A 15,141-nucleotide genomic window follows, 5' to 3' on the forward strand; every position below is an offset into this window, starting at 1 on the left:
ACCTACTGAAGGTGACATATTCAAACCATGCAAGAGCAGACCAGTTTCTGGCCCTATATTTCCTTTAATACTTCTCCAGTGTCCATAGGCAAGAAAGTAAGAGGAGAGAAATAATCTAAATGTCAACCTATCCTCATTTCACTGCAATATGAAAGTGTGATAGATGGAGAGCAGCTAAGTAGGTTGGCCCACATCTATTCTGAGACATGCAGTGGTACTGTCCCAATCAAGATCAACAGTGTAAGTGTGGATATATGTGCCATCAAAAGACTGTGCACTGGTGAACAGGAAAAATGAAAGGATGAAAAATATGAACATTTTCTTTGCAAAGCAAAGAAAAACTGGCTCAGACAGAACAAATATGGCTGAAAACCACTCTCCAATAAGCTTTTCTATGCACTATGCACAACCACAGAAAGCTTGGTACAAAGAAAATAAGCCTTATGTACTATGTTGTGATGTGACATAAGAGATCGTGAAATGTTTCCAAGGCAATTTTTATTTTCATATACCCTCAGTGGATGTGCAGTGTTATTTCCTTCAGAAAAAAATACTGTAGTAGTGATCTTGGCAGTGATTAGATGGCAACTTAGATTGGTTTTCTCTTTATCCACAACAAAATTTGATAAATGTCTGCAGAGCACGCTGTCAGTTGTATGGCAAAAGCCCATATCCAGCTGGTAGATTTCCAACATATTTTCTCTCCAGACGTGGATGGTTTTATCTTTTTCTACTTTAGGCAAGGAAAAGTACCAGTAAAGTCTAATCATGTATTTTGTTTATCTGGAGCTATTACTGCTTGGGAGAGAATTATAAGAAATTATGCTGCTGTTAATACAAATTGCCAGCATGGGATAATAACGGCAGATCTGACTGTGTGGTATGGAAAGCTACATTTTAAAAATTAATCTAGCTACTTGTACAGTTCTGCCCAATATATTCCACACAATCTTACTATTTCAGTGAAATTTCACTTAAGTTTTGTAAAGAAATGTTAGTTCTTCTGAATATGCAGAAATTTATAAGTATAATTAGTGCTTAAACTACTATGAGAAGCAAGATAAGAATGGATTTCTATGTTTCTTTTCCAATTTTTCTTCTTTTTAAAGCAGTTTGGGATTACTGGGTATGACAAGCGTGCAGCAGTGAATAGAACAAACCCATTGTCCAGGTAGATCATGTACTTTACACATCTCTTTCTGTGAGCTGTAGATAAAGCTAACACTTTCACTAAAGATACATAAGGATATGTATAAAATGTGCATCTATGTCCCCAGCCAGCCCATAATTTCAGATCTGCTCCATTTGTATCTGAGATAGATTAGAGGACTTCGAAGACTGATGGTGTATCCTCAAAGCCATTCCTCTGGCATCACACCAGATTCCTGCAGATGCAGTGTAATTATTTCCGTATACCTGCCCATCTGTTCTCATGCTTTTAAGTTATACATCCACCCCATGGTCAGAGTTTGAGCTCAAATCAGCTCTAGTTCTCATGTTTTGCAGTATCACCACAGGCAAGCCCTGTAATAAAGGTTTGCATTATCATTTTATTTCAGTACTTGGTGAACCAAGAACACATGCTGAAGACTACCTTGCCTCTCTTTGCCAGATTCATCATCAGCAATGGACTGAGGACTAAGCATGGAACATTCACGATCTCCCTGGAGGCAGTTGACCAAACTTTGCCTACACTATCTAGGAACATGGGGTTAAGATTAACGGAAGGCAATATGGTACTCCTTTCTCCTGATGTCCTGCAGCTTACAGACTCTGACACTGCCAAAGAAAACCTTACCTTCCTCTTGGCTCAGCTCCCCCAGTATGGTCATCTCTATTACCGAGGGGCTGTACTGCTACAATACAATTTCACCCAATGTGATGTGGACAATATGGATATTGCATACAAGCACCGAGGTGGGGATTCCCAGATTGACAGATTTACATTCGTTGCAACAGATAGGACTAATCAAGGCTTCATCGTGAATGGGAGGGTGCAGATTGAGCCAGTGGCATTCATCATTCAGGCAAGTGTGACCACAGGCTTAATTAAAAGAGATATATAAATATGGTGGAAAATGCAATGCTGTTGACTAAGGATTGCTTTTTGCTGAAGTCTTTGAATTAATAATGATATTTTTAAGCTAGAAAGGTTTCTTTCTGTGTTCAGTGAATCAATAACCTGGAGAACTAAAGAATTACTACATTACATTACTCAGAAAAAATACATAACTACGCTTATATAAATGCAAAGAAAGGGATTATATTTAAGAAAAGAAAGACATCCTGCTTAAATTTGCTATAATATTCTATATCAACATTCCAATACCAAAACCGAGTCCAACTATGGTAACAAATAAACTGATGGAGCTTAAATTTGCGATGAAGAAAATGGAGAAGGATTATGAGGAATGTGGGAGACAACAAGGCAGAGATATATGGTATTTGTGTTTATCTCCCAAGTATGTTCTGTCTCTCATTGCATGAAACAATTGGCTGTCCAAACTGAGCCTGGAAACCTCTCATGGGAACTAATGCTTAACTGTATATCAGACTTCTACTGGAACAGACTGCTTGTCAAAGTGACTACTGCTCTCCTAAGTGGGCTATTGTGCTTTTAGCAGAAGTAGTACAGACAGAGAATGTTCTGATACTGTAAAATGAATATACATTTGTCTAATTTTGATTTAGGTAGATCATTTGGACAAAATGGCACCAAGAATCATTCATCTCCGTTGCTTATCTGATGTGGAAATGCTGAAGAATGGCAATTATGGTATCTACATTACTTCCAGGTCCCTGAAGGCAACTGACTCCAATACAGAGGATGACAAAATATTTTTTAAGATCTTACGAGGTCCTCGTTATGGTTACCTGGAAAATATAACAACAGGTACTGTATTCCATAATCTTTGTCCTTTGAGACATACCAGACCAGATTTCAAAACCATCGTGTTAATGCTTGCTTGATACAGGAAATCAAAATTTCTTGGCAAATGTTGAAGTAGTTTTGAATGCAACAGAAAAACTTTTGAACGAAGACTTGAGTCTCATGTTCATCATTAATACCTCCAGAGTTCCAGAAGACTGTTAGTAACTGCAAGTGGGAATCTACTTGTGGGAAAGGAAACCTGAAAGACTGTTGCAGGAAGTAGTAAAGCTAGAATAAAACAATTGCACTCTGAACTTTATGAAAAAGAAATAGGTGAACTAGGTCACTTGATAAACAGAGGAACTAATTGGCTGGGGCTTATAACGAACTGGGATGTTACTGTGTAGCCATATAAGCAGATTATGGGAAATTCAAAGTCTCTTAAAAGTGTTTTGCAAAACAAAAAGTTGAGAACAGATGATGCAAGTGAGATAAGTGGTTCTTGCGTAATGGGCTTTTGACTTATCTTAATTTTTCTTTTCTTTCTCAGGTGGACTTATCCATGAAGGCTTTAGCCAAAAGGATTTAAATAGCAAAATTATATTTTATGTCATCAATCCACTGTGGGAAGTGCATTCAGACAACTTGGAGTTTCAAGTCACAGATACCAATGGAAATTCAGCGATTCCCCAAATGTAACTTTGATCTGCAGTTTTGACAACTGCAGTGTAGCAAATACATCGCTGCTGAGGGTGGCTTGTGGCTTAGAACAAATGAATCTATGCGTCCTTGAAGCTGAGTAGAAGTGAACCTAGATATAATTTTAAGGACTTAAACTACCATTTCTTTTTTTAAAGAATACAGAAGTCTATTCCCCTCAAGGTGGCAAAGTAAAAAGGGTTATTTTGACTAGAGCACATTTAGAGTCTCAGAGTCTCGTATAATGGAGTTTACTGTAAGTGATTTAGACCCATAGCATTTGGAGATATAAGACAGTAGCTTAGGGACAGGTCTGCTGCTTCTTACAGCTGATTTTGCAGCTGTAAGTCACTCTTCTCCTGTGCTGATAGCAGGTTGATTCTCACAGGTCTGAGATCTTGATGGTCTGAGATCTAGAATCATATTTTTCAAAAGAGCTCTGAGGAAAGGTGGAGGGAGTATATTAATCTCTTTGTCATGTAATTCCAAAATTTCAACTGAGCATGCAATCAAAATTTTCTTCTGACACATGATAAGCTTAATGTACAAAAATTGCAGAGTACTTGATGCTAAAGACCAAAAATGGGATAAAGCTTTTCTGAGGAGACAATGTTTCTTTTATTTCTATATATAGGATTGAATTTTCAATCAATTTATTTAATCTGAAGTAGCTGGGAAAAAGAACCAATGTTATTTAAAAGGGAAGAAGCAGAAAGCTGGCTTCAAGCTCCAAGCTGCTCTGCAGAGCTCTTGCTTGAGTGACAGAGAGGATGCAGACAGAACAGCGGGAGACAGTGTTTCCGCAGTTACACAATGTGCCAAGAGGTGTCCCTATATACAAACACATCTGAACAAAACTAACCAGAGCATTCTCTGGCTGCCCTGTGCTTGCTTACAGAAGCACTGATATTAAATGCATTACTAACATGCAACCCTATTAGTGAGAAATTATGGGTTCTTGAATAGAAGTAGTAGCACTTATTGTACACACACACACACACACACACACACACATATATATATATATATTCTTTTTTTAGGAAGAGAGAAAAAATCCACTATTCCTGTGGGAAATAGGATTTTCAGAGAACTAGAACTTATATGTAAAGTGTGCTGGATCTCAGAACAAAGAGAAATTTGGCTTTTAAGGGCATAAATTTTGATTATTCTGAACTTCTAAGAGATTTATTTGAATAGTTCTGTATCTAACTGCCATTGGATTGGAAGAAATGTTTCGTGTCAATGCTGATATTATTATAATGGAAAGCCACCTTTTATCTTAATGCTGCAGGACTGCTTTCAGCTCATACATGCTCTTTAGAAAAAAAGCAAATCAGCCTCTGTATAAGCTGTCTACCCTTTGAAGTTCAGAGGATATGGGAGGACAGGAAGAAATCTCTAGTGATGCTAGAGCTGTTCAACCCAGAAAGGTCTAGGCTATGAGTGTTCTACCTTATGGCTTTCCTGGTCTGCACTGAATGAAAAAGAGTTGACTTGGACTGCATATAAAACACATAATGTCATTAATCTACATAAGTAACAAAGCCTTTTTTTATTATTATTAAAACTTGCAAAAGAGGGCAACAAAACCATAACACTAGTGAGATATTTGACCTTGTTTTCCTGAAACTAGTGAACATGTTAACTTATTAAATAATTTGATAAACTATCAGAAGCACAAGTTCAGTAGTTAAATGAGAAAAATTACATCTGCTTAATAATGAAAACTGCATATCTTCAAAGACACACACAGCTTGGTATGTTGAAATACTATTGGTAATCATTGTGTTTTACTTGCCAAGTGTCACAAGTGCATATAGATGTGTAATACATGTTGGTTTTGATCTGGCTGTGGTGAGTGCAAAAGGCAGTCAGCACTGCAACTGCACCCTCAACTCCAGTGCATTTTGTTGCCGCCTACACAGTCAATGCTTGAGCTACGAGCAAAAATATTGCTAAAAGTCACATAACAATATTAAAAGTTCACAATCATGTGGGGCTGCATTATTATCTGTCCAGGGCCACATGCAGCCCACAGGTTGGACATGTATGGTTAGACATGTGTTTCAGAAAAGTTCAGGTTGATTTGTAAGTACAAGGGTTCATTTTCCTTCCTTCCGCTTTTCAAAAGTTGATCTCTTTATTGGTTCGAAGTATGATTCTCTGAGGTTCGGTCATATTCTCTATAGGCCATTCTAAATTTGTTATGAGAAATTTTTACTCTATGGCTGAAGACAAAAGCATAGGCATTATTAAAGGAAGGGTTAGGGGCAAGCATATGCAAAGACAGTAAGTGCTGGGGTGCGCCTATTCAGTAGAGGAGGCAAGTTAAAGATGAAGAAAGGAGGGAGGAAATGAGGATATTGCTGAGAAAATACTGAGGAGAGACAATAAAAACAACTTACACAGGTGAAGAGAACCTGCCTTGGCCTGTTCAATGCTACAGACAAACTCTACTTTTTGAACTTGCTACAGAACCTCTTTCGTTCTGAATCAATGTTCAGTCTTTGCTTGGAGTATGTAAGGGCTTGAGTGGGGGTTTTATTTACTGCTTCTCACTTTCTAATCTGCCAAGTCACGCACAAATACATTGACCAGGAAGCAAAGACTTAATATGTGTATTGGCTAGTCCAACAGTCAAGAGGCCACCTTACAGACCCTTCAGACAGCAGGGCTGGGGCAGCAGGGCTGATGGCTCTGTTCTACATGGGCTTTGTTTTCTGTGCTTGCAGGCTGGAACTACGCTGGTCTCGCATTGAAATGCAGCAGACTGAATATGAAGTGTGTGAGAACATGGGGATGGTGTCTCTGAAAATCACCAGGGCAGGGCACTCTACTGACTCTGCCTTTATTGTGGTGAAGGTAAAGATGAAACAACAAGTTTTTAACTGAAAATTGAATAACAGGCACTGGAGCCCATTAGTTTCTTCTTTGGAGCTGATATTTCATTAGTTAGTAAAAAAGCCATGCCATTCAATCCAGACTCACTGGGACTTTACCCAGCCCTGTACAGACAGCTAAAAACTTTCTGCCAGAATAGTTTTGAGAAGAAATGCCGGTAAGCCCAAACTGGAATGTTTTGGAGTGATATTGTAGTTTTGATGAGCTTCTGTGACAGAGCAAGTGGTCTCATGGTGTGGCCAGGCTGGGTATATCCGTGACCTGATGCTCTGGGCAATCCCAGACTGGGGGACCTGGGATCTCTTCCTCTTCCCAGGATAAGGAGCCCAGCAGCTATTGCAGCTTCAGCGTCACAGTAAACCAGTCTCCATCTCCTCTTAACTCTCTGCCCAAGGAACTCCCATACCTTCAGTAACAGGCTGTGCTGCATGTCAGAAGAAATAAATTGAAAGCTGTGTATTTTTTATTTTTGTAAAATAGGTTTTGTGCAATTTGACATCACTAGCTCCCCTTTTATTTTTCCTCCTAGTACGGAAGTCCCAAGATTTTCTAGCAGACCTTGCTAGCAAAATACTAACAGGTTCCTTTAAAGTTACATTGTAACCCTAATTGGAAATACAGTTCTGTCTTTTCTCCCTCAGAAGTCTGTGAGAGTTATGCTATGACTTCAGCAGGGGCCATTCTGCCTTATTCTTAGCAGACTCCAGCAAATTCAGGGGCACTGGTGTCCCTGTACATGGATACATTCTCATGTATCCCAAAGAGTCTGTTGCTCTGGCAGGCAGGCAGATCTCTGTGCAAATTCTTCTTCTTCCAAGGCCTCTCAAAGGGCAGAACGGGCAAACACATCCTGGCTGATGCTGCCCTTCCAGGAAGCCATTATGTGTCCTTCCCAGAATTGGGTTCCCAGGATTAGTGATCAGCAGCATGATCTGATGCTGTCCAGCTGCAATCTGATGCAAGATTTTTAGATGAGTGAATGGTTTTTGTTTTTGTTTTTTAATGGCAAGTTTTAAACCATAAGTGAGGATAAAATGACAGTTGCATATCACAAGGTTATCCTGTAAGCTTTCATTTTGTTTTTCAGCCTAAGCACAGGTATAGCTTGGCATGTCTCATTGGGACCCCATGAAGAGAAAAGTACCTTCACTGTAGAGCAGAATCACTGGTTTGGTGACGTAGGTCACAGCTTGCCCTGTACTGCTTAATTTCTTTGCAGGTCAATGAAATATCTGCTGTGCTGGGAAAGGACTTTACAGCGAATCCCTCCAAACTTATTCAGTTTGATCCAGGTATGAACAAGAGCACTGACTCATTTTAAAATGTATTCCCTGATTTTGAAAGTGTAAACTCTCATTTTGGAGAGTGAAACATGTTCTGTGTTCATAGATAGAGGAACTGAGTAGGAATAAAAATGCCCCAGCTCATTTTCTGGAAGTGCCGTAGGTCCCCTTACTGTCACACTGTAGGTGTCTCTAGGCAAAAAAATAATCTGGGAGAGAGTTGCAAGATTCAGCATTCGGAGATTCAGTTTCATCTGAAAAAATTGCTTCTGCCCATCTAAATAGATTATCTAGTAATGACAGCCCATTTGTTATCATAATAATTCCACTTGCACATGCAAGCCTGAATTTTTGGAAGGCATTGTGCAAGGCATAGACTAGGGTTCTCTCAGTGGGTTGAGGACTGGCTGACTGGCAGAGCACAGAGGGTCGTTGTTGGTGGTGCAGAGTCCGGTTGGAGGCCTGTAAGCAGCGGTGTTCCTCAGGGGTCTGTGCTGGGTCTGATCTTGTTCAACATCTTCATCAATGACCTTGATGAGGGGATAGTGGCCACCCTCAGCAAGTTTGCTGGTGATACGAAGTTGGGAGGATTGGCTGACACGCCTGAAGGCTGTGCTGCCATTCAGCAAGACTTGGATAGGCTGGAGAGCTGGGCAGAAAAAAAACGGATGGGGTTTAATAAAAGCAAGTGTAGAGTCTTGCATCTGGGGAGGAATAATTGCATGCACCAGTAGAGGTTGGGGGATGAGCTGCTGCAGGGGAGCTCTGCGGAGAGGGACCTGGGTGTCCTGGTGGACGACAGGTTGGTCGTGAGCCAGCAGTGTGCCCTTGTGGCCAAAAAGGCCAATGGCATCCTGGGGTGCATTAAAAAGAGCATGGCCAGCAGGTCGAGGGAGGTGATCCTCCCCCTCTACTCTGCCCTGGTAAGACCTCATCTGGAGTACTGTGTCCAGTTCTGGGCTCCCAGTACAAAAAAGACAGGGATGTCTTGGAAAGAGTCCAGCGGAGGGCCGCAAAGATGGTGAAGGGCCTGGAGCATCTCTGCTATGAGGAAAGGCTGAGTGATCTGGGTCTGTTCAGCCTTGAGAAAAGGAGACTGAGAGGGGACCTGATCCAGGTCTATAAGTATCTAAGGTGTGGGGGGCAGAATGGCGAGGCCAGACTGTTTTCAGTGGTGAGTGGAGACAGGACAAGGGGAAACGGCCGGAAACTGCAGCATAGACAGAGCATGACGGAGCACTGGAACAGGCTGCCCAGGGAGGTGGTGGAGTCTCCTTCTCTGGAGATGTTGAAGACCTGCCTGGATGCCTACCTGTGCGACCTGCTGTAGGGAACCTGCTTTGGCAGGGGGGTTGGACTCGATCTCTGGAGGTCCCTTCCAACCCCTACAATTCTATGATTCTGTGATTAATTCTGGATGTTAGCGTTGGGTTTTTAGAAACCTTTTCTGTGATGTTTTTATGATAGCAGTGTGTTTATTTAGATCAGTTTCTGTTGCACTACCTCTGACTTTTTCCAAACAAATTTCAAAGCTTTCTTTCTAATAACCAGCCTAATCCTTTATGTTGGAATGATCTTTTCTCTTTCCCAGTAACCCAAGTCTCAAGTTACCTCAAGTAAAGACAGTCAACTGAGTCAAAATTTTGTAAACAGGTATAAAATATGTCTTCTGAAAGGCTGTACTTCAAGCCTGTGCAATTCTTTTATCCTTTTGCAGGTATATTAGATGAAGTTTTCAGCGCATATATATGCTACATTTTATTTTGAAAATTCCAGAAGTCCAAAATTTATATATTGTAGTGTCATTTCTCATGTTTGAAGCAGCTTTTTTGTTACAGTATATGCTCTCAAACTGAATCAACATTGTTTGGGAACAAATTTGAACCTGAAGTTATTTAGAAGAACAACAGGAGTCCAGTCAGTTGGTAGCAGAACAATAGCATACACAAGCTACTTCATTCTAGCTGCAGACATGTTAATTAATATATTTCTGACACTCTGATTGATTGAAACAGCAATTAAAGAGTAATTAAAATGTTTATTTCTGTTAGGAATGTCAACCAAGATGTGGAATATAGCAATTACTTATGACAGATTAGAGGAAGATGATGAAGTCTTTGAAGTAGTTCTGAACTCCTCTGTGAATGCTGTTCTTGGCACCAAGACAAAAGCTGTAGTGAAAATTTTGGACTCAAAAGGAGGTATTCTCTTTTGATCTTCATCTTTAAATGTGGGACAGTCTTGGCTAGGTAGCTACTTATTTTCAACCACAAGTTGTTCCTAACACTTACCTTCACTTCAAAATGCTTACTTTCTTTTTAGAGAAAACAAGCCTGGCAGTTGCAGACCATTTATTCCCTCACACAATCACATCCGTCCTCTTAGGAAACACAGCATGGGGAAAGCAACAAGTACAAAATGAGAGGAGTGGAGGGGAAACAAGCCACTTTTCATAACAACATGAGTCCAGCTCTCATTTATTGAAGTGAAAAAAGGATTTTTGACTCCATTAGAATTGGCTTTTTTCCCCCAGTGATTGTATAACACTAGTCACACGCTTCTGAAAAAGATTGACTTTCCTCTCGAAAAAGAATCTTAACAACTACACTCAGCTCTCAGAAGTACATTTTCTAATGCCTAACAATCACAATCTACAACATTACAGTACACAGCAGTGATTACTACAAAGTTCAAGCCTTTATTTCCTTACTATTATTGTGTTTTTCAGTAAGTAAATGTGGTGCCTAAAAGCTCACCAGAAAGCAGCAGAAACATACAAAGGACTCAGCAAAGCAGCTTACTGAAACTATATTTTAAATGAATGTGTTATAATGAATGAGGCTTGATTAAAAAAAAAATCCTTTTAAAAATGCAGATTTAGTTTTTCTCATAATGTAAAGATATTCATTGACTCAGTTAGATCGAAGGAGCAATAATGTCTGAGTTTCTGGATAGGAAACTGGCTAGTCATGATGGGAATATCACTAATCTTAGTTAAACATACCCATCCTTGCCCAAAACCTGGGCACTTCAAACCCCAATTTATACCTGGAAACTGCTATGTTTGGTAGGGATTCTGACCTCTGGTTAGATAGACACAGTGCATACACAGATTGTTGCAGTCATAGGCAATTTTAATTAAAGAAACTCCATAAAAATGGCTGACCAAACAAACAGAAAACCAACCACATCAAGTGAAAGAATCTTCCAGCTTTTAATGACGAGCTGTTTATGTGGCCATGTCAATGTGACCAGTTATCTCTGCTCATGCAGCTGGAACTGACCACCTGCCATTTTTAATGCTTTCAGGTCAATGCAGTTCTTTACATTCTTCCAGCCAAAGCAAGCAAGACTTCTGGAGGAGAAGCACACTGTTTGCAGTTTCCTCAGGCTCCTCATCACCTCCCAGGCCTGGCAGTGTTAACTTGGAAGGGATCCCACCACCTCCTTCCAAAAGGATGAGAGAACACAGAAGTGACATACTGCAGGAGCCCAGCTTGGCAAATCGGTCAAGGGCCAGGCTGAGAGTGACTGGAAATGGCAGAATAGTAAGAACTTCTGTGTGATTTAGCTGATTTTTGAATTAATTGGTATTTGCTGTCTTCATTTATACTTGTTCTGTTTTTGCAGTGACTGTGCAGTAACTATAAACAACCAGTTTGCTTTGAGTCTGGCCTAGGAGCTGTAGAATTATTTAAAATACTTTAGGGAGGGCTGGAAGGGCATAGGAATGTTTCCTGAATTTGAAGATCTATGTATATAAAAGGGAGGAATGAAAAAAGAGTTGGTCAAGGAAACATGCAACAAGCAACACCAGTAATTATGTAGGTTCTGATCTTGTCTAAATTGTAGGTCAGTTACAAGAAAGACACAGAGTTTCACTGGAATCACCAGAGTCAAGCCAATATAAGTATGGTCTTGAAGTTGTAAAGATGAAAATATTGTCATCTTAAGCAGGGTGTAGTTACTGCCCATTGAGTTTTCCTGTTTAAGCAAAGTTGGTTTAATAGGTGGTTTAGTCACATTCAGGTACTGTGATCTTAAAAATTAATCTGGATTATAGCACACATTTAATGTGAGCTATTTTCAGAAGCCATTGATTTCCTTTTTCAGAACTCAGCCCAAGATATGCTGTGTGTGATTTGTAACCTACACTACACAGTAAATCTCACATGTTGTTTTTGTTTGTTTGTTTGTTTCTTTTATGCATAAATACACTCATTTCATTCTTATATTCTACCCTTTTTTCAGGTTCATCCTTCATCTGTATTTAGAAATGGAACAGATGTGGTTTACAAAGTAAGAGTATAATGAATATTGCTATGATTTATTTGTGATTCTGTTATTTACTGGCTTTATGTAGACTAGTACTTTCTTTTTCTATGTATCTTTCTTTTTCCTTGGTATAATTTGATTTACAACAATTGGATTGGTCGCAGGCAGGAGGAGAAGGCAGTATTCAAAAGTTGCTCGTAAGTGCTAACTCTCTCTTTTACCTCTCCTGTTTTGCTTGTGTCTGATACTGTGAAACCAAGTACCATGGGATGGTATCACTCAAAACAGAGGATGACATCTCATCAGCTAAAGCAAACAAGAAGGCTGAAGTGTCAGTAATTAACCAAGCACAATCACAGATAAATGCCATTTCCACTAGGAAGACAGAAATCCCACAAGCTGATAAGGCAGAACTGGCATCTGAACCAAGCTCAAGACATCGGGTATGAAACCTTTTGTTTCCACAGACATTTTTACCATCTGTTTTCAGTCATGCTCTTTCCCAAAATGAGTTAACGCCTCTGAGATCTGAAGCCTGACTCTTCTTGTTCCAAAACAAAGTTTAAACAATACACAGATAAATAACAGTGCAGTCCCTTAAGAGTTTTCATGTCACTAAGTTTTAAAATGAGCTGTCTCACTAGTTTCATGTAGCTTGTTTTGTGTAAGTATTTTCTTTTGAATGTTCATATGCTATTCCCTTTTCCAGGACATTCACTCCTTTTCAAGGGCCTGTACACCAGATTTGAAGGGGCTCATGCATTATGAAGGAAGCATTCAAAAGTTATTTCAGTGTGATGGGATAGAATGGAAATTTTGGAGTTCCCAAAGCAAGGTAAAAATGTCATGAGTATGCATCTAAATCAGAATATGGAATCTACAATAAGCAAGACTCTGAAGTTACAGATCACCCTGTAACAATAATTGATTTGCACAGGAGATGAAAGAATTGTCCGGAGCCAGGTCTGCTGTCACCAGAAGAGATGATTCCCAGAGACAAGATGAGGGCTTTATTGCTAGGATTACCTTTCATCTGTCACCCGTGGGTGGTTCTGGACCAGCCATGTGGGCACAAACACACTGATACTTCTGGGAATAAGTATGAGAGAACCAGTGAATGAAGTCTGGACGTAATTGATGTGATTTAATAAAACCAGAAAACTTAGGCATTCTATAAGCATGGATCTTCATTCACCACTTACAGTCTCAGACTGAACCATGCGACACTGCATTCCCTACACAAACCACAGGAGCCAGAAAAATTATCCAAACTAATTTACACTCTGAGAAGGTTTCTAGATCTGAGTCTTTATGTTGGTTTTAAGCTACTAATTACAAATAGTAGGATCCTCCAGTAGGTATGTAGTTCTTTACATCTTTTAAATGATGTTTTAGCTCTGCTGACATATGTCAATGTCCATGTTTAGTTAGATCCTGCAGAGGCCATAAGCAGCACCTCCAGCCTCCAGCATGATTATTAATGTGTAGAGCTGACTAGTGTGAGCAAGAGTTGTTTTTCCTTTTCATCTTTCATTGTAGGAGGCAGACATGAAAAAATGTCCCTCTGGATGGCGTCATCGTGATGGCAGCTGCTATTTCCTGGTAGTGAATCAAAAGGTCACCTGGGATACTGCTGCTCAGGTCTGCAGAGAACAGTAAGAGACTTTTTTCAAACACATTTGTTGTGCACTGGTTGTTTTCCTGAAATGGCTGCTGTTCCTAAGGTTGTGGTGATTTGGCTAAGTCCCACTTCTATTATGCTTCACAGCACCAAAATGATTGAACAAGCCTAGGATTATGGCCCTGTGGAAAACAGAAATATTGTTAGTCTCACTACATTTTCCTTGGTTATCCTACCTTATTCACTATATTAATTCATGGCTGTTTCCCAGTGGGAGATGTGGCTTAATTTGGAAGAAGAAAAATGTAGCAAAAATTCAGTTCCTCAGCCTTCTCTGATTCAGTACTTCCTTTGCTATGCCTTCAATAGATTAAAACAACAGCACAGTTTGCCAGCTCCTGCGTTCCTCATAACAGTCTTCTCAAGATGCAGCTTCTCAGAATCTGTAACTACTCAAAAATCTTAACATCCAGTCTTATCTTCCAGAAAATTTCTTACTTCTAAGGATAAAAGAAAACTAATTAATAATAATAATAGTTATCTCAAAGAAGGAGACAAGTATAAAATCCACCATTTAAGCTAGTCTTGATCTTTGGAGGCCTGCTTTATGGTTTTGGTCTTCAGAGTTTAGGATTGAAAGAAATGCTAGCCATGGCAACATTACCTTACCCTGGGATTATGTATGTTCTGGATACTGTGTCAAATTCTGAGCCCCAGATTGAACAAAACAAGGGAGTTTGATAGTCCATTTCCATTGCTCTGTGAAATGAAAATTGAAACACAGGTTGGACATGAAAGAAACAGAATATATTCAGTAAGCAGCTAAGGAGCATGCAGGGAATATGAAACGTGGACCAGCAGGCATAACAAACCTTGATTCATTCTAGACAGTTACATTAGCTTATTCTGTTTTGGTAGTGGGCAAATGGAAACTTGACCTTCTAGGTGATGCAAGATACTCTTCATGGAAACTCAACACACATTTCACACTGTTGATTATTTTACCTAACGATTCAATTTATCCAAGTAAAGTTGTCAGTTGTGGATGTTCTGATTTTTTTTTCTGAAAGATTCAACGTGCAGTTGCTTCCTGGGGAATTCACAGTGAATTAATCATATTAATCGCTGGGAGGCATTTCCATTTCCTAAAAGAGTGTGTTCCTGAGGACACATACTGTTTGTAGGAGATAACTTTGTGCTGAAGGCTACAGTGTGTAATACGGAAGTTAAACTCAGTAACATTAAGTTAGTGGCAGTGTGAAAAAGCCACACAAAGAGTCAAGGCATATCACAATCCCCAAGCAAATGAATCCTAGGGCAGTGACAATTTAATTAATGTCAGATTACCACAGACTGGGGAAGTTTTATCATGGTAAATGAAATACTCCTGACCTCCACCTGGAACTGATTTACAAAAGTGTGACCCCAGGCACACACTTAAAAGTGTTGCTAGAAGATAACTTAATACTTATTTTGTGCTTTTGCTCTCC

At 39.7% G+C, this 15,141-nt stretch overlaps 1 protein-coding gene across 4 annotated transcripts in view; it reads left to right on the forward strand.

Moving 5' to 3' along the window:
* The window catches only part of FREM1 (FRAS1 related extracellular matrix 1), a 73,170-nt gene that overhangs the window by 49,331 nt on the left and 8,698 nt on the right, over positions 1 to 15,141 (forward strand). For 2 of the 4 annotated variants that reach the window (XR_008210501.1, XM_052700719.1), the window contains exons 25-35: positions 1,613 to 2,031; positions 2,696 to 2,893; positions 3,423 to 3,567; positions 6,304 to 6,433; positions 7,692 to 7,764; positions 9,807 to 9,956; positions 11,065 to 11,303; positions 12,007 to 12,054; positions 12,291 to 12,473; positions 12,740 to 12,865; positions 13,570 to 13,685. Coding sequence is in view for 2 of the 4 variants with exons in the window: in XM_052700719.1 (XP_052556679.1) it covers positions 1,613 to 2,031; positions 2,696 to 2,893; positions 3,423 to 3,567; positions 6,304 to 6,433; positions 7,692 to 7,764; positions 9,807 to 9,956; positions 11,065 to 11,303; positions 12,007 to 12,054; positions 12,291 to 12,473; positions 12,740 to 12,865; positions 13,570 to 13,685 (1,827 nt within the window). In the remaining 2 variants the exon portion in view is untranslated. Of the gene's footprint in view, positions 1 to 1,559; positions 2,032 to 2,695; positions 2,894 to 3,422; positions 3,568 to 6,303; positions 6,434 to 7,691; positions 7,765 to 9,806; positions 9,957 to 11,064; positions 11,304 to 12,006; positions 12,055 to 12,290; positions 12,474 to 12,739; positions 13,389 to 13,569; positions 13,686 to 15,141 lie in introns of those variants that run through there. The other 2 variants (XR_008210502.1, XM_052700720.1) reach the window with 2 other exon arrangements.

This window comes from Tympanuchus pallidicinctus, unplaced genomic scaffold (assembly GCF_026119805.1).
Source record: "Tympanuchus pallidicinctus isolate F22 unplaced genomic scaffold, pur_lepc_1.0 scaffold4, whole genome shotgun sequence".
Taxonomy (NCBI): Eukaryota; Metazoa; Chordata; class Aves; order Galliformes; family Phasianidae; genus Tympanuchus; species Tympanuchus pallidicinctus.